The 27288-nt window shown below is 34.4% G+C and overlaps 2 protein-coding genes across 4 annotated transcripts in view; one reads left to right on the forward strand and one right to left on the reverse strand.

The window, feature by feature from the left end:
* The window catches only part of LOC149775320 (protein phosphatase 1F-like), a 53557-nt gene extending 29701 nt beyond the window's left edge, over window positions 1-23856 (reverse strand). The window contains exon 1 of the mRNA XM_089944164.1: window positions 23646-23856. Within this exon, the coding sequence (XP_089800290.1) occupies window positions 23646-23833 (188 nt within the window). The 5' untranslated portion in view covers window positions 23834-23856. The remainder of the gene's footprint in view (window positions 1-23645) is intronic.
* LOC149775321 (DNA repair protein RAD51 homolog 3-like) overlaps window positions 23623-27288 on the forward strand; it is a 38315-nt gene continuing 34649 nt past the window's right edge. For 2 of the 3 annotated variants that reach the window (XM_089944165.1, XM_089944167.1), the window contains exons 1-2: window positions 23905-24013; window positions 26614-26743. In XM_089944165.1, coding sequence (XP_089800291.1) covers window positions 26617-26743 — 127 coding nt within the window. In that variant the 5' untranslated portion in view covers window positions 23905-24013; window positions 26614-26616. Of the gene's footprint in view, window positions 23708-23904; window positions 24014-26613; window positions 26744-27288 lie in introns of those variants that run through there. The other variant, XM_089944166.1, reaches the window with a different exon arrangement.

Raw genomic sequence — 27288 nt, forward strand, 5'->3', positions numbered from 1 at the left:
TAGCATCTATGTTATATGTATAGATGCTATATATATTGAAGTCCATGAGCTATCCCTCCAAGGATGGTTAACTGAGCCTAGGAAACTTGAGAGCTTGACTATTATACAGTCCTCTTTAACATGATACATAAAAAAGTATGTAGCCTACACAAGCATACAACTTCTTCAACCAGATGCAGTAACCTTAATTCCTTACAAATATTGTACACTTTGATAACAGACTCTTGTTCATTTCAGGCAAATGCCCCCACCCCCACCCCATTTGCATGTGCTGTAAAATTGCTGTAGCCTATATACAAAAATTAACATTCCCCCCACCCCGGAAAAAAAAGTAAGAACAAGTCAATACTTTTTACAAATTGTAAAATGCCATGATGTAAATTGTTGCCAACCGATTCAAAGCTCGTACTTTGAGATTATCGCCGATAGATTCATTCCACCACCAATTCCTGTCTGCCAAACTAGTGAAGGCCTTAAAGCACCAGATGCATTTGAGAGCAACTTGCACAGATTTCCATCTCTTTTCTTAAATCAGTCTTTGAAAGTTGATAACATACTACCTCGATCGGCAAAGGCATTAAAAATTCTTCCATATGATCTATATTGTCCTTCCATTCAGTTGTCGTTGCTTGAATGGATCTGCAAAATCTGTCACCTCTATGTTGCTTCACAAGTCATGTTGAAGAAGCATGTTCAACAGCACCGACAACACGATCTTGGGCCTAAGCAATTACCACATGCTCCTCATCCACAAATAATTCGGCCAATATGAGTGGCTGCCAAAAGACAGAGAGAGCTGATGGCAATTATTGCTCATGGAGAGATGTTAAGTGCAGAATGGTTAGATGAAGATGATGTTGACTTGTCGGGTGTATCGGTTCCACAAAAAATTAATGAATCAGCCACTATGCCCATTATAACAACTGAGGAACATTTGTCTTCCACATGGGAAGATGATAGAAGCTAGAATATAAACTCTCGATTTTTTCGTGAATTCAAAGTGTTATAGTCAATTTGAAATCTGTTAAACAAGTAAAAAAAATGTATTAAAATTTATTTGTAGACCTTTTAATTTCCATAATTCTATTTTTAGCATAAAAGCCAGCCGTATAAAATATTGTTAGTTTGTTGGGGTGGGGGAAATTTTATTAGGGGGGTCACTGAAAGTTTGACAGTTGTTGACAAGGGGGGGGAGGGGGGTAAAAAATTGCCTAAAAATTGTTGACATAATTAATGGATATCCCCTAAGAACATTTCTTCCTTTAAACTGCGTAGTGTTGAAACTATGTATGATATTCTTCATTGATAACAAAATTATCGAATTAGCTGCTGCGGTGGGTATACTGGTTTGTGACACCATTTTTATTTAGGATCTGTGTCAATATGACCATCCATTCAGGAATGAGTAGTGACAGTGAGATTTTCAATATGGACATCCTTGCAGCTATATTGATGTATGACTGGCACCATTCTGATTTAGAAACAAACAGGGATCATAGTAATTAATGATAATATGGCCATCCATTTCAATGGAGCAAAGGTAATATTTTCATTTAAGACCAACAAAACATCATAAAAAGTCTTCTGGTGAAAATCCATTGCTGGTACATTTTGTAGGAGTAACAATAGAGAGATTTTCAAGATGGCTGCCATGCCAAGTCCAAGGTGCCATGCCATATATATGCAACACCATTTCAGTAAGGAGCATTCACATTAATGTGGTATGAATGTGTATGTAGTTTAAAATCAATTATGCAAGTAGTTTGAGTGAATTAACAATTACAAACTTGTGCTAACCAGGGATCATAACATGGAAAACAGACCATCCGACGAGCTGTCCCAGTCAATAGCCAGCAGAATTAAAAACTGTCCAATACAACAAATTTTATGCACATAAGCCTTGATCAATCAATATCTAAACTCCTGTCAATACTTGGACAAATATCTTTTTCTAGGCCACAACACTGTCTGTTGGAGGCAATAAAAACAGAACAGTACATGTATGTGAAACCAGGCTGAACAGAAAGTATGCTTTATTAGAAAAGAGAAGGGGAAACTGTCTTTGTGGATGGATGAGAAGACTTGACCCATCACTAATTAGATAGCTAAGACAGAGCTAAGTGCCTGGGAGTTTAGTTACCCTATCTATCCCTATGGTGGTACTTGACAGGTGGGAGATTAGGAAATATTTATCCTTAGAGCTGCACTTGAAAGCTGGGAAACAAGAACTCGTATCTATATTCATTTCTAGAACTATGCTTGATATAAGGTACAGAATTCAGGGTACAAAAATAAGTGTCTTTATGTCTTGAAAAATGTAATTATTTCCTGAAATAGTGAGCAAAACTTAAAGTTGGTGCTTATATTATTTGCAACCAAAAATGGAAATCACAATGATATTAATTAAATTGATCATAAGTAAAAATAAATTTAAAAACAAAAATGTTAAGGCAAAATGTTTGACACTTCAGGTTTTAACATGTCTGCAGTGAGGTTGCTATGATTAAATGCCATCATAATGTCCAGTTGTTTAGTAAGAAGGTGGTATTAGTATTCAATTTTCTGTTAGAGTACATCTGTATACTGTGCAGCTGTAATCATGCATAGATCTTTTAATGAAATAAATGATAAATGAAAAAATTATTCTTCAACATGTTTACAAACAACATATACTACTAACTTACAACAGCCTGACATCAAAATAAAGCATTGTTTTGTGTAGCTTCGACGACAAATGCTATACCTCAGTTCTCGACACAGTTGTCACAGTCTATGTAACAACTACTAGAGTCCTCAAATATATTTAATAATCTCTTGAAAAAGAAAAGAATGATTATAGTTCTGACAGACTGCACCAAATGTTATTAATATTAATCCCTGCCATTATCACAGTTACAATATGCTTTTGAAATTTTCAATGGTATTGCTATAAAAAAAAACGATATTGCTATGAAAAAATGCCAAACAAAAATCTCATTGGTGTCTTACACTGAATCATTTTGTGAACAAAGAAATTAATTTTTTCCAAAGTACCAATGAGGAACTGCCTCCATTCCACTGGAAATAAGGGGGCCCTGGGTCGCTGAGTGGTCTAAGTTACTGGTACAGGTCACTCACACATTTCACTTCAGTCCAAATGATTCAGAATTAAAACAAAGTACATGTATTCTGTATTCTTACTACATATTTAGGAAGCCATTTCCTTGGCAGAACATAAAACAAAGACAAAAACAATGGTTAAAATTATCAATGTCATTATTGTTTCATGAAAATTTTAGATTGGATGAGTCAATGAATTGATCTCTTGACAAGTTAGTTTGCTTCATCATGTAATATTCACTTCTCTTCAGCTGTTTTTCTAATTTAAACAACCAACTTGAAACTTAAAAGCAGTTTGTTTTGCACATTTTCAATTGAAATTGTCATCATTGTATCTCTTATTCTGCCAAGTCCTGCTTATAGCTCACTGGTGTTTTACTGCAATCTCAAATCTGAGCAGAGAATCTCACATGCATCTAAAGTGTTCTCGATCATGGCTGCTTGCATCCAGTTCTTGGTAATTCACAGATGACGTTCATGAAACATTTCACACTTCAGATAATGAGCCATGATTTCAAGAGGACTAGAGAATTTTGGACTGCTAAATTATTTTGATAAAAGGAGTGTACTCTATTGATTTTCAGATGTAAAAAAGATATGAACAAAAAATAAATTTTGCCAGAACCAGATGCGCAGTTCGTCGAATACTCGTACACTGTATTTGGATTACAGGAGTTTGAATAACTGAGTTTGTGTCCCTACAGCAGTTTTGAGAAGTTACTCTAATATCCAATGAGTAGGGCTTGAATGCTGGGAGATTAGGTACCATATCTTACCACTTAGTTGTGCTTGATAGCTAGAAGTGTAGGTAATAGATCTTTTTCTGAAGCTGCCTGTGATGTGGGGAGATTAGATTAGAATGTAGTAAAGTAGTGCTTGATAGTTGGAGATCTATCTTTGTACTTAAAGGTCTAGAGCTCAGGTACCATATCTATTCCAACATCAGTGCTTGATAGAAAGGAAATTAGATACCAAATATATCTAATTACAAGTCTTGGATCTGTGGGTTCAAAACCCTAATACTAGGCAATGGTAAATCAATAAATATTTTAAAAATTAAACAATAGATCAATGAAAAGATCAATATTACATTAACCTGAACCATTACTGTATTTACTGTAACCTTTAACAAGAAATCTTGCATCCAGGTCAAGTGAAATATTGGACTCTCAGCTTCCTGTGTCAAGTTCAGGTCCATCTTGGCCTAAGAGTGATGCTTCATCATTATTCATAAGAAAAGGTTTTATTCAACTGAGGAGAAAAAAAAATGAAATAGGAAGTCCTGGCTTACAGGAAATATGTGGGATGTAACAATGATTGAAAAATGCTACAGAGATTAGACAAAGTGTCCTAATACATGATTTTGTTTGTTTTAAAAAAATCTGTGGGGAAAGTATAATAAAAAATCACGAAAGCAGTAAACCATCATGGCAACGACCTACACTTTTTAATATTCATCCTATCCCCAACGTCAACTCTCCCCTTTCAGAAAAAGACCCAGAATTTGTAACCCAAGCAAAGATTGCTTATATATGTCCTCTAGCTACGATATCGTAGCCTCAACTTGATTTGTTGAGGTAGGAGTAAGGGTACTAATATTAGTACTAATATGTCCTCCACCTCTGCTACTACTGCATGTATAAACTTTGGTTTTAAAAAAAAAACATCAAGTGTCACAGCAACTGCAATTTTATATACGTTGGACCTCCCATAAAATCATACAATAATCTCTCACAGGGGCAAACTTTGTATCAAGTTGGGTGAATTTGAACCCGGCAGTTTAGGAGATAAGGTAATGAACATACAAACAGTTAGGGGATTTCATAAAATCTGATCACAAAAACATTGGGCTTAAAAACCTCATGTAAATGCAGTATTTACTCAAACATTGTCAGTTGAAAAGATGTCTTCATGTAACTAGTGCAATCTTCACAAAGCAAAACTAAACAAAAATATTAAAACATGAAAAAATCTTGACGGCATCAGGAATTTGACCTGAGCAAGCTGACTTGAAAATCTGAACTTGCCCACAACATAATATCACAACATGAGTAAAAAATATAATAAAATAATGGATATTTAAAGGAAATCAATTTCTATTTATTTTAACTTTGTTCTCATTTTATTTTTTTTGCACCTCAAAACCACATTCAGATAATGGTATTCAAAATATATTATGTCAATTTTACATGTAGATAAATATGTTGATGAGATGGCATATACAGAGCAAGAACATCTGACTTTTCCTGTCAGCCTGCTCTTGACTTTTATAAAATTTGTACATCCCTGCATCAAAGGGAGAAGCTTTATCAACTTTATTTTTGCCTAGATAAGATAACAGACTCTTCTCATCAACTACATCAACAATGAAGACCGCTACGCTGTTTGTAATGATTTCTTTATGCTTACAACTGAAGGATCTGTGGACACATTTCATCCATTTACATAATGTTTATAATCCAGTCACCCTGACATGCATCAAAATATTTGACACATCAACTTGTGAGATTGTGGAAATTTGTCTGTATCCATTTAATTGTTTACCTAGCAGTCTTTTGTAATTATCATGTAAACAACACAACAGATCATAAGGCAAACAAAACTTGTTTCCATTCGACCAACCATTCCTTTTTCGTTGCTGACCCACACACATCCCCCTCCCCGGGCTAACCCCTCCCCAAATTCCCCAAAACTGAGCTGCTTTAGCCCAGTACTTGAAGTGCTTAATACATTATATATATTGATAATTATAATATAATTTACAATTTTTTAAATCATGATATTGATTTGTGCATCTAAATGAGCTGGTTTAGCCCAGTACATGAATATAAACATATAATGTTAAAAAAATAGCATATCTACCTACCCTACAGTGCAGTAGGAAACACATTTTTTAGACCTAAACACCACTTGTGGGTGCTACAATTTCATACATGAATAACACTGAACAAAATCCTCCTAGAGGTTAATCACTAGAGATGGCTGCCTCATTTTTCCAAACATACCTCTCAAAGAAATCTCAGGAGTTATACCTACTAACTAAAGCTGTACTGATTAATCGGCCATACTCATAACCAGGCAGATTATTGGAACAATCCGTATAAACGGTATCAACAGAAATAATCAGTGCCGATGTAAACAAATTTTCAAAATATAAATTTAATCATAACATTCATCTTGACATGGTTTGAATTTTAAATCAGAATTAAATAGTGGAAATTAAGGAATAAACATTTGATTTTGGGGTTAATTGAAAGACAGTATATTCTTAAAAGTAAATACTTTTTAACACGCTTGCTGTAAACTACCACTGATTGTCTGCTCACAACAAATTATCAATACCATGTATGCACTCATTCCAATCACAGCAGCCAACCAGCCAATGAGGCCTCGTGTGGCTGTTGAACTTCAGCATACACATTACAGGGATGGTCCTGGCTTTTAAAAAGTTGTTTCCAAAAAAAAAATCGCCAATCTCAATATTTTGTTGCCAATTTTTTTAAAAAGTCGCCTGAATAAGTAGTGAATATTTTTCCAAGACTATTAATGTAATAGGCAATGAAAATTGAAAAAGATGGGATAGTTATTACTTTATTGACAACAAGCAATACAGCCATAATATTACAAAATAAATCATTACATGACTGTTTTGCACTACTTCCATGGTCTTTGCATTGCGCATCACCATTAGTGCATAGGTCTAACTGTTGTCACGTGAAATAAATGCATTATATATGTAAAATATCTACTTTCCTACAGTCTCTCTTTTATTAAAAGAAACATCAGGTATTAAGCAAATCTATATTAATTTTATGTATATTATTTTCCAAATAATAGTTTTGTAAGAAACTTTATTTAGATAGTGACATTTTAATACTAAAACCCTATGATCATACTTTGCAATCTAAGATAAGTGACGTATAATGCAATCATCAATTTCACACATTCACGAATTAAATGCCAACCCACCCTTTTTTTATGGCTAGCTTCAAAAAGTACATCTCTGTCAAGCAGGAGTTCAGAAATTTATTTTTGCCATGCTTTACATGCTTTGCTTGTTAGTGAATTGCTTCCTAAATCCCAAGAATGATCTCTGAATGCTGTAGATTTTTTCTTGACAAGCAAATTATGATCTCCATTCCCACCAATGAAACTTGAGTCAACTTGACCTGGCATTACTGTACCATATATATAAGCATTCATTACAATCATTAAATTAAAAGAAGGAATGGAGAAACATATCACAAAGCATATGTGCCCCCAAAAAACTAATTCAGAATAAATATGTTATTTAATAAAGAGTTTTATTTGCATATATGAGTTAACAATAAGAAATAAGGTGGGATATAAAATGTGAGAAATAGTTATCACATGTATGGTAGCTTGAGACCACATTTGAACTGTTAACATAAATCCGCAACCCAATTTAGGTATAGTTAGTTATAACAAAAATAGGGCATTTTTTTGTAGAACAGGCGGTTTCTTGAAATAATCGGTCTCATAATCGGTATCGGCAATTTTAATAATTGGATATAAGTGGTATCGACAAAAAGTGACATCGGTACAGCTTTACAACTAACCTTAAAATCAGCTGGCATCAAAACAGTCTTTGACAAGCAGATTGTTTAGAAAAGGCAATCCCACAAACTGCCAGAGGCTATCGAATGGAACATAGCTTGGTCATTTCTGTCAGGTTGTGAAATAACCTCAAAAGTTGTTTTAAGAATACACATCAGTCTGATGTGTTTGGGGATTCACCACTGGTAGAGTGCACCATATCTGTTATGTAAGCAATAGCTGAGATTGTTCTGACTGGCTTTGTCTCCTTCCGACCACATATTCCATGTGAATGAAAGAAGTATTTTATAAGATAGGTCTCAATGTGATGAATTACATCTGAGGGGTCTTTCTCAACAGACAAGGCTGAAGATTTTCTGAATGCAAACCTGAAAGTTGGCACATCCCAGATATGTACATATATCACAATTAAAATGTAATGAGCAAGTAAAAATATAAATATTTATTCCTTATTAATCAAAACATTGCTTTAATTAGCAAATATTCACAACATCACGTCTGTGCAAGAAACTACAAGACTGACCTCGCCATTAAATACAAGATGGAAATGACATAAGAATGATGGAAGAAACTGTGGCCAGTTTGAAAATAAGAGAATACAGCACGAACAAAAATTTAATAAAGGTGCATATGTATATAATGTGGCAAGATCATGCCATATAAAACTTACAGAACAAAAAATGTTATGAACGATACACAACCACTTTCTCTTCCACTATCTCTTTACTTAACCACTCCAGTGGCCTAGTGGTTAGAGCATCCGCCTCAGATGCAGAAGGTTGTGGGTTCAATCCCTGGTTGAGTCATAAAAAAGACTTACAAAAATGGTACTTACAGCTGCCTCGCTTGGCGCTCAGCATTAACAGGTTAGTGATAGGACTGGCCGGCCTGTTGTCACAAAGGTTTACAAAAATGGTACTAACAGCTGCCTTGCTTGGTGCTCAGCATTAAAAGGTTAGTGTTAGGACTAGTCAGCCTGGTGTCAAGATAATGTGACTGGGTGGAACATCATGCTACATGTCTGTGGCATGATGCCCCAGTGCTAGACATCACTAGAAACTGTCACAATGCAGACATCGTAGCAATATTATGAATTTTTATTAAAGCTACGTTAAAATTCCAGATCACACACACTCTCCTAATTTGTTGGACTTGCCTGCGGTCAAGTACCTAGGAAACATGAGGTAGCCTGAGCTGTCCCAGGAGTTGGGTGAGTTTGACCTAAATATAACATAAAAGTACAAGATGAACAAAAAATGAATACGACACATGCTGTGACATACTAAACACAGAAAGTAAATCTACCTCCTTTTGTAATATGTAAGTTTCATAACATAAGCTGTATATGTACCAAGTTAAACTGAATCATATTACATGAGAAATATTAAAAACAGTGATTACGATTTTAATATTGAATTCACTGCATCAATACATACAAAAGAAAACTGACCAATCTCTAGCTTGAATAAGGTATTGTAACAGATTGTGTGTGTGGGGGTTATGGGATAACTTGGGTAAACGTAATAATAAATTGCAAGAATGCTCAAAGTCAGGACCTTTTTATTTTTGACTATGAAATTGTGATAAGATGCTTAGTACAAGAAATATGACTAAAACATGAATGTACGTATTTGATTACGTGTAACGTATGCAATAAACAAATGCTATAATATGCTGGCCTTTATAACCTTAACATAATCATTCAGCGAGAAATGGACGACCCATGAAGTATTTTGAAAGTTAACCCTAAATTCTTAGTGTGGCAGGAGATAGCTGCTTATTTATGTGGCACCATATTACTTTTATATTAAGCTTGAATCAAAAGCAGTGAATTGAATTTGTTTGAATTGAATTGATTCCTATTGTTGTACTATATATAATTCCAGTCTATTTTTGAGAATAAAGAAATTAAAATTTGTAGACTTGTCTTATTTTTATAAGTATCTGTGAGCTTTTTAATGCCATCCAATAAAGTTGTAATTATAACTACCTCAATGCAGTGTTCTTTTATATGGTGGAGAGATGTTGATAGAAGCGCTAATGTTGACAGCTATCAGCCGAATTTCAAATTTCACTCCAATTTATACTCATTGGAAAGTAGTCATGTGATGTAAACATAACCAATCACTGCTTGTCCGGGACACCGAACAGGTCTGGTGGTGCCGAACAGATACTCTACAACCAGCGACACAAACTGAGGGTTAATATACAATTTTACTATCATCACTTGTTCATTCACACTCTGTCATTAGCAAATATATAAACATATGTATAAGCTTTAGAGCCCCAGGTCTATTACAGTATGTATATACTAAATGACCTAACTGCATACATATTCCAAAACAGTATAGTCCAAAAATTGTCCATAAAATGTCCAGGACAGATACAAAACAAGGTTCTAAGACAATGAAATTAAAGATATACCACAATTATATTCAAAAATATATTTGCCCAGGTCGCCAAGCGGTGACTATATGCATTTAAAATCTTTAGCATTTTCCCAATTTTAGAAAAGACGATGGAGACTGGCTTTACTGTATTCCAAAAGACCTACTTGTTCATCAGATGCTGGTCAATTGATCACATGGCTGAAAACTGACGAAGCTATGTGTGCACAAAGGTGATTTTCATTTAGTGAATTTTTTTCTTCTAATAATGCAGTGCAAATAGCTCCAACACCTTTTCACTGTGGGATTAATTTTTATAATATGCAATTACTTGGTTAGATATGCAGATTGATTTATCAATTTGGGTGATTAACATTTTTCAACAACTTGTATATCAAGGACATGGTACAAGCATTATACAAATTTATCATGGTACACAAGTTGGGACAAATTGCCTAAGAGCATGCCAGTTCTCTAAGTAACTTGTATCATGGGTCAGAAAAAAGTTCATGCTCAGCACATTTCCTTTTATGTCCAAAAATATCATAATGCAAATATGCTAGACTGATCAGCTGACCTTTCAGCACAAAATAATGGCTGCCTATGCCTCTCAACTATAAATGACTTGCTTCCTATGAAGGCGTATTCATGTCATATCAGTGTTGTGTTGTACATTGGGTGCAGGTTCACAGATATCCCATGATTTTTTCTGTCGCATATTCCCCAATCATGGCCCAGTGGGCACACTTTTTGGTTGAAAAATAAAAGTATACCTTGAACTTTCCATTAGTGGGTGTCCATCCATGTTTCTGTTGCTGTTAGCAATTGCCAAAGTTGCAAAAGGTGCTACGAACTATAAGATGGCCAAAATTATTTGTTTAAAAAACAATATATCTGGCAAAGAAACATTCAAAATTTGTGGTATCCATCCAAGACCAAATGCAAAGTATTTGATGGCTGTTAAAATTACATAATTTTGAGGTTAAAGTAAATCCTACAGCTAGGAAGATATATTTTGAGGTTGAAAAAAATCACAAATGAGACTAAATTTAAGCAAATAAACAATATGTCTTTTATTTAATTTATTTGTAAGTTTGGAAACAAAAATAGTTACAAAAACATGGGTATTTATTAAAATAAACTGGTAGACATTGTCATATGGATTTCATACATACAAGCCTGATGAAGAGTGCACCAAAGTCATGTGAACTTGATCCAATTCCAACATCACTGCTGCTTGAGTGCTTAGATCCAGTATTGCCTTCACTAACTGATGTTATTAATACCTCTCTCTCATCCTGGGAATTCCCATCATTTTTCAAAACTGCTATTGTAAAGCCTCTGCTGGAGAAACCAACACTAGATCATAACGATTTAAAGAACTACCGCCCAGCTTCTAATCTCCCATTCATATAAAAAATCTTAGAATAGGTTGTTCTATCCCAGCTTGTACCTCATCTGAATCCCAACAGTCTTTTTAGCAATGTACAATCTGCATATCGCCCTTGCCACAGTACTAAACTACTGTTCTAAAAGTAGTCAATGACATTCTCTCTGCTTTGGATAGCGGAAAGATTACAGTCCTCACCCTCCTTGATTTGTCTGCAGCATTTGACATAATAGACCATGATATATTACTTCACTGTCTCCAGCATGTATTTGGCATTCATGATACAGCCTTACTGTGGTTAAAGTCCTACTTGGTCAACAGGACACAAATTGTGTCTGCAAATGGAATACACTCTAGCCCAGTTGATCTATGTTGTGGTGTTCCACAGGGGTCTGTTCTTGGACCTGTTCTCTTTATTCTATACACTCAGCTGCTCTCAAGTGTCATAGATCATCTTCCAGTGTCTCACCAATTGTACGTCCATGACACCCAAATATACAAATCTAGCTACCATCCAAGGTGTAGAGAGATGCATTTCTAATGTGAAATCATGGATGACATGTAACAAGCTGCAGATGAATGATGATAAAACTGAGGCCATTCTGATCACAACATAAAGACTTTCTCATTCACATCCTGTACCTCAAACAATAAATATCAGCAACACCAACATTAAATTCACACAATCAGTATGAAACCTAGGTGTTACTCTGGACAGTACTCTCACATTCCACCAACATGTCATGAACATATGCAAGGCTGTATATCTTGAGCTGAGACGCATCAGCTCCATTCACAAATCTTTCAGTTGATGCCACTAAAACACTTGTGTGTTCATTAGTACTTTCAAGACTGAACTATTGTAACTCAATTCTGTCTGGTTCATCTCAATATATACTCCAAAAACTTCAAAACACAGCTGCTCTGATCATACTTAGAGTACCACGATCAGAGCACACCTCCCCGCTGCTCTGTACCCTACACTGGCTATCCATTCGATCCAGAATCAAACACAAAATTTGTTCTCTGTGCTACATTTCACTGACGGACTCTAGTCCAACATACCTATCCGACATCACTCATGTGTACACACCAGCAAGATACTTACGCTCCTCTTCTGACAATCGTATACTCATTATTCCCACTATGAAAACAAAGTCATATGGACAGCGTTCTTTTGCATACCAGGGCCCACCAACGTGGAATGAATTGCCCACTGAACTTAGACACAAAGATACAGTGATCACACTCAAGAGTGCTCTCAAAACTCACTTATTTCGACTGCAAGAACAAACTTAAAGACCCAATAATGTTACTTACCTTAAATATTCTCAGCATGTTTTTTCTATGTTTTCTAATTTCATGGTGTTTGTATTTGTGATCATATCATTATATATGTTTTTTATCTTATAGGTGTTGTCTAATGTTGTAAAGCGCTTAGAGCTTTTACAGATTAGACGCTATACAAAGTCCTCATTATTATTATTATATTATGTTCAGGTGCATACAAAAGCAAAGAGGAAAAGACTAATAATATGAGAGAGTAAAGATGTAATCACAAGGAATGACAGGATTGCAGGCAGCTGTTGCTCTTGGATACATATATTTGTTGTGGATGTAACTGTGTTTTTTAATATCTGTGCTGGTTTTAGCTGGAAACTCATTTTGTGTGATATTCATGACTTAATATGAATACGTGTTATTTTCTTCCATGCTTTCTTGATAATGTTGTAATTTGTTAACTAAAACAAACAAATTTCTAAGTGGATGAATGACTGTAGAAAATTAATGCAGTGTTATATATTCCTGTTATAAAAGCAGAATACGAATTACTTTCTTTTTTTCAAATTCAGATTCTGGTTTTCATGAGACTAGTGCTTAAGGTTTAAAACAACAGGCTTACTTTATGAAAAGACATCTAACCTGCTGTATTTTCTCATATTTAATGCATCTCTCTCTCTCTCTCTCTTTCTCTTTCAACATATTCATTCTGATCAAATTATTGCAGGATGATGGTAGAGTTAGGGTTATTAATAAATCAAAATGACAGGTGTTTACAGGTTATATTCTGTGTGAATTACTGCTTTAGTTTTAATCCTAATTCTTTCAACACCCCTCCGATTAGTATGCACTGTGCCTGACCTTCTTGAGGTGAAAATACACTTGTGTGCTGTGTAGGATAAGTGGGACAAGGGTGGAGCTTTGCTCTACTTTGACTTCCAAAATCTGGAACTTTAAGAACAGTGTTTATGCTCCACCTATCGAATTATTCTAACTCAATTTATTTAAAAGCATCACACTAAAAGGAAAAATGTCATATACATGTATTTGGTACACAGGCATGTATGCTGGTTGATCAAGAAAGCATTCTTGTGGGCTATTATTGTCTGCCCTGAACTGTCCAACAATTTTACACAATGTATTGAATAGAAACACCAAGAAGAACCCTAAGCTATATTACTGAATGTTTAATCCATGTAGACTCAGAATAATGAGATTTTCTTACAGCTGGCATCCTTTACAAATAAGCTAACAAAAATAAGAGAAAGGAACGAATCTTGACATTTACCCAGGGGTTGAAATCTAAATGCTAATCTGCATCACTAAAACCCAGTCATCATCAATCCGCTGGAGCAGTGAAAATTATTACCAGTCCTCATAACAGTTACAATGTGTCAGATTATCAAAGTAGAGCACCAGTCAGCATTTCCTTTAATGGTAATTGATCTATTTATTGTGTTAACTGATTACCTACCAACACTGTGCACTTAACAAGGCACATTAAATGCTTGCAACACAAATGAACTGGTATTAAACCATTCAGCCAAGTAAATTAGTGTGATTGTTGTCAACACACTCTTCATGCATGCAGAACTAGTCTGGTGTACTGCCCCCAAGCATTGATTTCATTACCAATGAAAATAAAGGTAGAGGGTCTCAGGCTTAAGTGGTGACCAATTTAAAACGTCTTGTTCTCCAACTCAATGAATAATCCAGAACTATGCCAAACCATGTTTTAATGTTTATATAATTTCTGATAAACATTCAATGCATTTATAATGTAGTGACAATTGCAAAGATATGAAATTATTTACAAGGTTTATAGCTGCCACAGAAACAACACAAATTAGATGATGACAAGAGACAGCAAATTTATAATTACGATCAAGAGAAGAAACAAAGAAAGTTCCATAAATGCTGGAAAAATGAACACAATGACTGAAACATAACCCAGGATGTCGCATACTTTCTGCACCAAGTATTCAGAGTGATACAAAATAAAAATTAAGTGTGCAGGATGATTCATTCCTTAATGGGTCTCAAAGCTTTCTACATTGTTCCTTAAATAAAACAATTTAAGCACCCTACACATAATGGCAGAGAGAGAGAGTGTGTGTGTGTGTGTGCGAGATTTGGATTTTTAATGCAGTTTTAACAATTTTTCAGTCATATTGCTATGATGTCTGCAGTGTGGCAGTCTACAGTGATGTCTAGCACTGGAAAAATGAACACATCATGCTGCAGATATGTAGCATCATGTCCCACCCAGTCTCATTTTCCTGACACCAGGCCAACCAGTCCTAACACTAACCTCTTAATGCTGAGTGCATAGCGACGCAGCTGCTAGTACCATTTTTATAAGTCTTTATTATGACTCGGCCAGGGTTCAAACCCGTGACCTCCTGCATCAGAGGCAGACACTCTAAACACTAGGCCACCACAGCGGTTTACAATGACAGAGGGATGCGTGAAATAAAGTGGATTCACAAAAGATGAGCAAAATGTGTATCAGATACAGAAAACAAAATATAGTTGTACTTGTTGAATTAAAAACTGAGCTAGATTTTGAAGCATCAGTGAAATTAGGAAGGATCAGTAAAGATTTATTTTGATGAATCAGAGGGTTAGTGAAAAACATCCGAATTTCAAACATTCACAAACAGAAACATTTAGCATCTTTATTTATCATCAAGAATAAAACACATGACACCCAAAATCAGACTTTCATTACTCTGGTAATAAAACCTTGGACTAATTAAAAAATCAGCTAGGATATGTTATTGAAGAGGTTGTTCATGTTCTGGAGCAATGTTATGGTTGCTATATCCGAATCCTGTTATAACAAATGTATATCAGTAATACAGCATATCCCCTAGGGTTGCAAGACTGAAAGTCAAAAATACCGTTGGTGTCAAGACTGGGGGGGAGGGGGTAAGACCAAGTAAAAACCAAATTTAGTATAAAAACTGGGTGATCAAATGAAAGATTTGGGGATCTCTAAGGCATAAATGAGGATAATGGGATAAACAATAATAATAATGTTTATTTAAAGAGGTTTTTAATTAGTTAAATACATGTTCAACTAATCTCCTTGAAGCCCTCTACTATATATATATATATATATATATATATATATATATATATATATATATATATATATATATATATATATATATATATATATATATATTTATGCACATATACATATATATATCTTCATTTGTCTCTTATGAAAATAACTATTTACAGGTAAACACATGTGCAATTATACATACTAAAATACATTATGACAGTAGGACTTAACTGTATAGATACGTTTTTGTTTCATCTCTCCAAAACCTATGTTTTGAAAATGACTTCAGCAAGAATGTCATGTATACACAGCAGATAATGATCACGTCTGCTTACATATACCTTAGGCAATCCTGCAAAATTGTGGATTTTATCCTTTGTAATACAGCAACATTAGGCACAAAAGTAGAGATGTACATACACTGAATTTACATATACAAGATATTTTTACATACTTTTATAAATGTGCTAATATAAAAGATGCATATCAAGCAAGTGATAAATTTGAAGAGTAACACTGCAATAAATCCCAGAATTCAAATATATATTTTTCCAGTTTGTGTGTTTAATAATAAAAAGGACTGAAACACTGCATGTAAAGGATTTAACCGAATCTGCAGATTGAATGTGAGCCCGAAGTGAGTTCCATATTTTGCCCCTTGAATACTGTTGACTTCCTTTGAATTGTTCCATGCAAAGTTTTGGTAATTCTAAAGTGTTGTTAAATTTGATCTTAGTTTATAGGGAGAAGATATTTTGTAAAATATCTTAGTCATGTACTCTGGAAAATATCCTATGATATATATAAAAACCAGAACTGCTTTCAGAAAACACATCTCTCATCTATCTAAAACATTTTAATTGTGAACATGTCTGATGATGATGAATCAATGGGGACGTAACAAATCAGGAAAGCTGCTTGTTTTTGAAGCTTGTGAATTCTTACTAGTTGGGAACTAGTATGATTTCTCCAAATTGTTGAAAAATAGTCAATCATTCCAGGTATATAAGCAAGATAGTAAAGAATTCTGGAATTCTTTGTCAGGTACATTTTTATTCTAAAAAACAATGAAATTGTAGATGTGAAGGACATACAGACATTGTCTACTTGTTCGTCCCATTTAAGACGTCTGCCAATGATTACTCCTAAGAACTTCTCATCATTTACATTTTCAAGTACCTTATTATTAATGTAAGGTGATATATCTTTCCTCTCCAACTTCGAAAATGATTTTTTTTATGTTCACAAAGCATGCATTTTGTCTGAGATTCATTTATTACCATCTTATTTTGTTTTGACCACTCCTCAATTAATTTACACATGTAATAATGCAACAATACACCTATAGTATACAAGGTACTTGTATTCTACAAATACTGAATATCCTGTGACTTGTCTTATTTTAAAATTACCTTTACACAAGTACTCATATCATAATTTCTTTTCATTTAAATCTTTTTATTTATTTTTTATGAATTCTGCAATTGCCACACTTGGTCAAAAAAGAATGGAATGATATGCATACAGATCAGAGGCCCTACTGTTTGTAATCTGGTTAAAATAAGATCTACAGTCTTATGTGGAGATCTGACAGACACCAACAACAGTTGGAATTCTCAATCTCAATATTTTTAGCAGCACATCAGATAAAGTGTTGCATTTTGTGTTAAAGTTATAGCAACATGTTCAGAATGAGCAATTTAAAAAATCTGAAAGCTGTGATTTGATTGGCAAACAAAAAAGCTTTACAGAACAAAAGTTCTTATTGGTGTCCATTGGAACTCCATGTAGGACTGCAGAGATCTGCTTTCAATCCAAATGCTATTGTGTACTCTGTGTTCAAAATCATACGGTCAATAACATGATAGACCCAGATGTGATAATACAAAACTAGCATAGCTAATTACAAAGGTTGCCTTGACAACAGTATAGTATATACTCACTTATCAGTTAAATAAAACTGCAAACAACAAAGATCCTGATCTGCCATAGCATAATGTGCCTCAAGATCTGGGTCTATCTTGTTTGTTCTACTCATTACAATTAACAAACAGACCCAGATATGCCAGCGTATTATGTGACGGCAGATTTGGGGATGTGCAGTTTGCAGTTGGACTCAATTTATAAGTGAGCATATATGGTGTATATCATGTAGATACACACCAGTAAATAGCTAATGACAATGGAAACCAAATCATGTACAATATAATAGTATCATAAGCATGGTATTGTGCCTATTAAGATTCACACAGTGTATGTAGATTGAAAGAGGGCATATACAGTAGTATACAAAGACACCACACTGACCAGAATTTAGATTATTAGATACTTTTGGGATCATTGCTGTAACTACATTATACAAGCTCTTCCAAAAAGGTCTTTATGTGCTGTTTCTAAATACAAATATATACTCGCTTATAAAATCAGTCCAACTGCAAACTGCACAGATCCACATGTCAGGATCTATACTCTTTGCATTTGCACTCAAAGTAGGAGTATATACGGTATCGTCATACTTAAAGTCGATATTGGCCTTTAATGATATGGTGTTTATAGCACCATTATTCACAAACAATGTGAGCCAATACACCGAATCTTCCTTCAATAAAACTGGAGGTGTGAATAACATTTATAACTTATAATTTTTTTTTAAAACAGGCATTTACTTCCGCTAGAATTTGCAAAAATAACATAAAAGTATCTGCAAGAGTTACCATCCACATGTAAAGCTTAGTCTTTGTATAGATGAAGTGATAATCATAAGAAGTTATAATTTATATATTAAAAAAAAAAAACAGGTATTTAGTTCCTCAGTATCAGGGACACACAATGAGGTCATTATATAATGTGGTCATGTACAATATTATCAAAACCAGTACAAGGGTTATTCCACATGAATAGCTTTATACACTCATAAGCATGTTGTCAAATAATTATCTTATTATATAATGTAATACACTGTAAAGTACACACACAGCAGGTTTGAGATAAAGACAATACAAACGCCAGTAGTCTGGATGAGGATTGTTGTTGTTGTTGTAGGGTTTAACGCCATTTTTCAGCACATGATAGGCTATACATGGCGGCCAGTATTATTGGTGGAGGAAATCCCCAGAAAAAAACCCAGAAAGAACCACCAACCCATGAGAAGCTACTGGCAAGCTTTCTCACATACCCACATTGGCTGAATCCGAGACTCGAACCCACACAGACAGAGGTGAGATGGCAGTGATCTGTAACGGAGAGCGCTTTAGACCACTTGGGGCCCCTCTGGATGAGGACTAATTATCTTAAAGTATAACTGTGTGCTTTTCCCATTTCTAGTTTGTCCTCCACCCAAAGTCCAATCCTCTTTTGGGTACATGCAGGTCCTTGGGTCATGTCAGTTTAGTAGAAATATTTCCAAAGCAACAATCAAACAAGAGTCCCTTGAAAGGGACTGTTTAGGCTCTACTGGCTTATCTTTCATTTTGTTGACAAATGTATCCTAAATTAGAGGCCTACAAAAGGTCTGCACTAATTGCTGCAAGGAATCAGTTGTAGTGTAATCATTATTTATTCTCAATTCTCTGTATACAGTATTTTTTATGGGAGCTGGGATGAATAGACCATGCCACATTCCCTCTGGAGATGTAAGAGTTCGTCTCCTGTAATAGGTCTGACATCAGCTGGGAAAAAATGATCTACCCTTAGACTTGATTTCTGCAAATATGTTAATTTTATATTTTTATAGAAGTTTTTATTCAGTGAAAATATAACCAAATTCTTGCATATATTTGTGAACTTCTAATTTTTGGGGGACACGCTGAAAGAACACCACCTTGAGTAACACACTGTTTTCCCAAATGATCACTCACCTCATAAAGAATGTTTTAATTAGGGTAACATTTTATATATAACATATATATAATTTTTATATCATAGTTTAAACAATATTGCACAATAAAGAATAAGTGCTGATAACCACAGTGTGACAACTGTTTCTATCTAGCAGCTGGTACTGATAACCACAGTGTGACAACTGTTTCTATCTAGCAGCTGGTATAGATAATCTACTCTTATTATTCTTTTTCTAATATTACTAACAGTGGTGACGAATCACACAAGCTGCAGCTTAATGATGAATACCCGGTAGTCTGCATGGGTGTTTAAAAGCAACTGAATAACCGATTCTGAGGATTACTGATTAAAAACAAGTGTTTCGCATACCTTTCCAGCAAACTGAAAGCTAAGAACAAAACCAAATCGTATCAATATTCATGAAATTCTGCATCAGTAAACATGTCTGTGGTTTTCTATACTCCAACAAATTAGCAAATGCTGTCTGAAGCCAAAACCAAATTAAATACTACTTTTATCAAGCATGACAATGTATGTGATCTCATCTGTGATCTTTTGAATATGGAAAAAAATCAAACTATTAAATTACTCTCACACACCTGAAATTTAACAAATATTGTTGAGACCCATACTTGTAATATCAAAGACTGCTCACCTCCCCAATAATATATTGTTGCTACGAACAATCCACAATTCTTTTTGTCATAGCATAAATCTTGAATGTGGCACAAGTGGCTGGCAACACAACACTAAAAGAATGTTATGTTTCAAAACTTACATTCAAAAGTTACAAATAGTTTGATGGTGTTGGTAAAATACCAGGTCATTGATATGTTTTATGATACTGATGATAAATATTGGACACACAAAAGGTTACTATTGGAGGTCATTGATAATTATGCTCCACAAAAAAAATATGCTCCACACATGCATGAACTGTGAACTTGGAAAGGTCATACAAAATGCATATGGCTCATAACCAATTTTAAAAATATAAAACTATTATGTAATTTTTGGAAATTTACAAAAGACAGAAACGTTGTCACCCAGATCAAAAGACAGTCTATCAGACTTTATTTCTTTGAAAGGTGCAGTGGTCCCCCAAATCAAAGGACTTTTGCCTGACTATTAAACCTTTCTTATCAACCAAAATTAAAAGCTCATACTGTAATATTGTGATGCCCTGATTACTGAGTGAACTGAAGTCTTTGAAAATGTTAATGAGAAAATGAGTACTACATTAACAATAGGGTTAAAAGAACAAAAATGTAATGTTACTATCAACCTCAGTTATTCATGACAATCAACCACCAGAAAAATTTCCAACTCTCAAACTGAAACCTGTACTGCCAGAAAAAAAGTTTTCAAAATCATGAAAAGACTTGATACACAGAAATCTACATGAATTGATAACACACCTAAAATTCTCATATGGCATACACCAGTATTATACTCAGCATCCTTTTTAATATTTGCACTGACAAAGGAATGTTTCCAGAAATCCATTTAAAGAATTACATGTAAGCCCAATTTACATAAAATCTGATCCAATTAATAGACCAGATAGCATCTGACCTTGCTCTTCCAACAATGACGAAAACTTCATCAAAATAATTTCAACTTATTTGCATATCAAAAACAATGCATCAGACTGTGATCTTCATATAGTACATGCAACTGGAATACAACAGCCAAATGACTAATGTAAGGCCTTATTAATACAGTACTAGGACCTCTCATATATAATCTCTTTTTAGATGACAGCTTCACAAACCATAAAAAAACACCTTATGACAACAACATATCTTACATCTAAGAAGATCCAAATAATCTGATACCTGTTAAACAAACTGAAAGCATGAGATCAAGACTGACTGGTTTGCAGCCAATGGTATGCAAGCAAAAAATGCAAAATTTAGCCAATTTCATAACAGAAGACCATACAATACCCTATAAGGACTGTGTGAAACTCCTTAGAGTAGATCTTCATTCTCAACTAAATTTTAACAACAATATACCTAAGATCTATAAAAATAACAGCAAGACAATTAAATATTTTACGATATCTCAACCACTACTTGTCCACTACTATTAAGCTATTGATCTACAAATGCTTAATTAGGTCAAAAATCAGGTAATGTTCCCTAATTTACCATTTCGGTAGCTGTGATGTATAAGTAATTTAATTATTTGTTTGTCTTAATTTTTTTTATTCCATTACATGCTATTATAAGGTAACTTTGTCTACTGGATCCGATTTTTTAAAATAGAAATTCAGTTCAGTTCTGTTTGACCTGTTTTAATAAAGAAACACTGTATCTAATGCTGACCCAGTTCCTGACCTTGATTCAGAACCAGTAAAGGTTCTGGTAAACAAGTTTTTTAAAAATATATTATTCTTTCCCAGAGTAAGAACCATTGATATCAGCTAAGGCCAAACCAGTAGTATGTGACGTTAGGCATGTAAAAAACTTATATTACAGAATATGTAAAATGGTGTTTGATGATTTTAACAGCTTATATAACTCTTTGCTAAGAAAAGCAACCTTTCTACTATATGCATTAGTAAACTGAGATATATTGCAAATGATGTATACTGTATAAGGTAATTCATTTTAAAAACCTACCCAATTACTTGAGCAATCTGGTCATGTTCAAAAACAGCAACTAAAATCTTACACATGAAAAATCTGGAAATAGTGTCAAATTTGATGCCCTCTAAGTCTAAAAATTCTAAGGAAAGCACTGCATTGGACACCTGAGGAATGATGGAAGCAGGGGAGGCCTATATTGGACACCTGAGGGATGATGGAAACAGGGGAGGCCTATATTGGAGACCTGAGGAATGATGGAAGCAGGGGAGGCCTACATTGGACACCTGAGGGATGATGGAAGCAGGGGAGGCCTACATTGGAGACCTGAGGAATGATGGAAGCAGGGGAGGCCTACATTGGACACCTGAGGGATGATGGAAGCAGGGGAGGCCTACATCATTTACATGATATCATACTGTTGAGACTGAGATAAAGACTCTTCACCACAGCTGGAAAACACTAGAAAAAAAGGCCAAAGACAGACAAAAGTTGAAGAGCTTCGTTGCTGCCCTACAAGTTAAGGAGGCCTAATGGGCAGTAAGTAAGCTAGTCTGAAACGGTGTGTCCAATAAACTGAGATTAATCGCTCATTTCAAAGAATTCAGCAGGTTGATACAGACAGGGTCCAGGCTTCACTGTAAATGTGTTTTATGTCAAACAGTCAACAGCAATTCAGTTTCAAGGTAACCAACTTCACCAAGAGCCTCCTTAAATCCTACATTCATCTTCTTAGAATCGTATATATACATTTTTTTTGAGTATCAATTAAAACCTGAAGCATTCTCTTTACATTATATTTTTTATATATCTAATGTACATATTTTTGTGGTGTGCAATATATATATATATATATATATATATATATATATATATATATATATATATATATATATATATATATATACAAATGTATATATACTAAAAATATATATTTCATACAATTGTCTTCTCTATTAATCTGCTGATATTTTTGGTACTGTACGTGCTTTTAATAATAAAACTCATATTTCTTACCTGATTTTTCAATGTACTTCTTTGTGATATTTTATAAATATTCATACATATATACTAACAAAAATGCATGTATTCATTTCATATTCCGTTGTATTGTCTTTTAATCTGCTGTTACCGTTGGCATTGTGTAGTATTTTATGCACTGTTTTTTTTTTTTTAAATTATGAAATACTTTTGTTATGTCGGTTAAATAGTCAGTCCATTGTTTTGTGTATAGATGCCCAAACCGCCGACGTTAATTAAAATTGACTGTGCATGGTATTAGTGAAAATGTATGCAAAAGAATTTGGGTTCACATTATTTGTGTGTAATCCCTCAACTTCCCCTGCATGTAAACCTTCACGTACCTAACTTAGTCTAGTCCCCCTCTCCCTGACATGTAAACGTACCTAGCAGCGAGATACTGTAAGCACCAATCAAGGCATTCTCCCTCCAGTTCCCCCTCCGTCAGGTTAGTGTTGACCAACCGGACTGGAACACTGTCCTCCTCCTCTGACTTTTCTTTCAACTGTTCACAAATATCCTCCAGGAATCGGTGAAAATCAGCAGAATCATTCCCGTAGCCTGACTTCTCCATAACTGTTTATTGCCATAAGTTCGTCTTAGCGTAGGTGGTTGTGCGCATATTTTGATGACGTATCCATTCCGTGTATGGCGCGAAACTTGATAAGTGTCGGGTTTGTGATCTTGAGGATAACACAATTAGCAAGCCAGTTATGAGATTTTCATTACATAATTGGCTTTTGAAACAATTTAGGTAGAGTTGGTTCTTTTGTCCATTCGACAGAGTGTATAAAAATTGTCATTAACTGTAATTTGGATAAAACTGCTCAACGACCCGGAAGTAAACATTTTCGTGCAGCTACTATGAATGGCAATTCCATTCATCAACATCAGGCCTAGGGATGATTTATTTTTTTCTTCAGAATTATAGTGGCAGCACGAAATACCCCAAACTAACCCAAAACTCTGGGAAATCCCGAGAAAGTTGGAATCGAGAGCGAGCAAGCAAACGTGTATCATTTATCTTGAATATTGGTCGAGAAATCCCTAGACCAGCAAGTTGTTCTACACCTTTTTTTTTTTTTGTTTGACTGGCGGCAGTCAAAAAAAAAAAAAAAAAAAAAGGCGGAGAACAACTTGCTGGTCTAGAGAACCCCCTACTATAAAACTTCGAGCTTTGGTGAATTTTTCTGCATTAGGGAGCACCATACCCTTGACTGCATTATTTAAAAGTTTGAAAATCTACTCTTTAATGTTGGTTTGTCCCAAAAATAATGTTTCATCGTCTCGATCTTTCAGACGAGTGACTATTTTCAAAAATTGAACTGAGCGGGATACAAAAATAGTTAATCAATAATGAATATAAAATCAATGGTTTCAGATATTTATCTTCGATACATTAAGCATGTATTTTGCATGTTTAAATCAAAATACATCACTAATCAAAATTCCATCTCACGAACCGAGTAAAACGTATTATGTACAACAGCATACTTCGAAACAGTAACTGTTACAATTTTGTTTTATATTTTCAATTCAAAAGTAACTTAAAATTAATAAGATATGACTATGTCTAAAGCAGAAATGCTTATGAAATTAATTTTCTTTTACATCAGTCTCAGCACTAATATAGTGTTCTTGTTTCATATGATCTAGCTATTAATCCCAGGATTTACATATTGTATAATTGTTGGTTTTGAGATCTAGATGTTGGTAACATCACAGTTGTTTGGGCTATATTTTAATAGTTTGGGGTATTTGTGTATTGCCCATATTATACAATATATCAAAATGAATGTTTTCATACACATGCACTGTCCACCATTTGTTATATTGGTCTTTGGTCACATTTTCAGATTCTTTACCTGTTATTTGAAGCTGAAATGTACAATTGACTATATCAGGGTTTATTCTAATGTTTTCTAAACATTCATCTTTAAGAATAAATTAACTTTTCATGTTCCAGGTATTTCTGAGGCCTTTCTGTGCTTTTTTTTTTTTTTTACAAGTGTGCACCCCACCCCACATGCACCATCTGCCATTTTTGTTATTGGTCTTTGATCACTTTTTCAAATTCTAGATCTGACATGTTATTCATGCTGAAATTGACATATTTCTTACTTATGGTGTTAAAGAAATGCCTTATGAACATTCAGTTTTAGGAATAAATTGACTTTTTCTATGTTCCTTGTTCTTCAAATGCCTTTCTCAGGCTTTAGTAAGCACCCTTAACATTTTTTGCATGAAATAACATTCTTGAGTCATACACAGTTTGAAATTTTATGTAACTCTTAAACCAATAGTGCACATTCATTAGTGTTCTTGTACACTTCTCACATAGTTGGTATACTTTGCCTATAATGTGTGCAGTTTAATATTTTTGATATTATTACATGTAAACATATAACTTTGTGATTCTGATTGGCCCAAATAAGCCAATGAAATTATTGTGCAGTATTCTTTTTACTGGTTGGCTGGAACTTTGGGAAAACATTTTAAAACCCTCCTTCTGGAATTTGTACTTTCAATGAATATTTTTCTATTCAAGTCACGAAAGGAATTGGGGAAAAAATGGTACGGTCTGTCTGAATGTGGCCAGTTTACTACCATATGGGGTTGTTATGTCATGTATAACATCAAAACATGCAAAATGTCTAAAACCCCAATCATAGCTAGAGCGCATACTGATAGAGAGCAAGTTGCAAGTTTGGACCTAACAGCCATTTTGAAAACCCTTCAGCAAAATACTTTGTTTAACCTAACTGATTTACAGCTTATGTTATTTGTCTGAACTTTTTAAGTAACATTTTATGCTGGACATCATTTTAATGTATTTGTATCTAAGGTACAGAGATTACCTAAAAGATACCAGGAGGGAATTACGCAAATAATGCCAGAATGATATTGTTTTATTTGATACAAAATTTCCAGTTTGTATGGTTACATTCTATTATGTTTGCTGCAAGGCACTAAAGTATGGATTGTATGCCAGAAGACAATTATGATATGGATGAAACAAGTGTGCCTACACGTCTTTTAAAATATACATAATTAATGACTGGTATCTAGATTCTCCAATTTTTCAGACAAGTTTCCCAGTATTGTCTGGTTAACTGATGTTTAACCTTATTTTCATTTTTTTTGATCTATTTGAGCAAGTGTGGGCAGTAAAGATTATAAACTATCAGAAATACAAATAAAGATTAAAATGGCACAATTTTAATAAAAATTTTGCACTGAATTTTTACCCATTTTAAGTGTGAAATAATAACCAGTTTTATCAAAGAGTAGTCTCATTATTTAGATTTCCAATGACACGTGATCTCATTTAAGATAAAAATTCTTCTGTTTCAGGTGATGATGGATGGGCAGAGGGAATTGTGCACATTTCCCCTGGCTGCAAACCACAAGCTGAAACTCTCTGCAGCTGGTTTCCTGACCATCCAGGATCTGAAGGGAATAGAACCGGCTGAACTTTGCAAAGGTTACAGCTGAATTTTAATGTACATTTTGCATGGAAAATTCATATTTTACAGTAATGCACGTCCTAAGGAAAAGTGCTAAACTCCGCACAAATTACAGATAAATTATAATGTATTGTGCAGTGGTTGTACAGCTTTGGTGTTGAGCTACTGAAACCACCCCACCATCCCTTCACACTCTGGTTTTGAAGAAATTGATGCTTCAGATATCAGTTGCATTTGAGAGAAAGAATCCACTTGCCACTTATTGTTATGAATTGTGAACACTGATGTAATTCTTTGCTAGCTTGTCAATAACAGTCATGCATCATGTGCCAGTGGCCAATGCATTATTCCCATAACCAATTTATAGCATCACTGCCAAAGGTGTTTAGTATCAAGTGAGCTTGTGAGCATGCCTACAAACTTGCCTTGTTTATTTATGTTTCCAAGTGTCAAAAACTTTCTTCTATGTGTGTGAGAGATATGTTCTTTCTCTCAATTCTGCATTTTTCACTCACTCATTCTTTTTGAAAACCAAATTGAATGCAGCTTTTGACTCATGCAG

Source organism: Sinohyriopsis cumingii, chromosome 19 (assembly GCF_028554795.1).
Source record: "Sinohyriopsis cumingii isolate HCF-2022 chromosome 19, ASM2855479v2, whole genome shotgun sequence".
NCBI lineage: Eukaryota > Metazoa > Mollusca > Bivalvia > Unionida > Unionidae > Sinohyriopsis > Sinohyriopsis cumingii.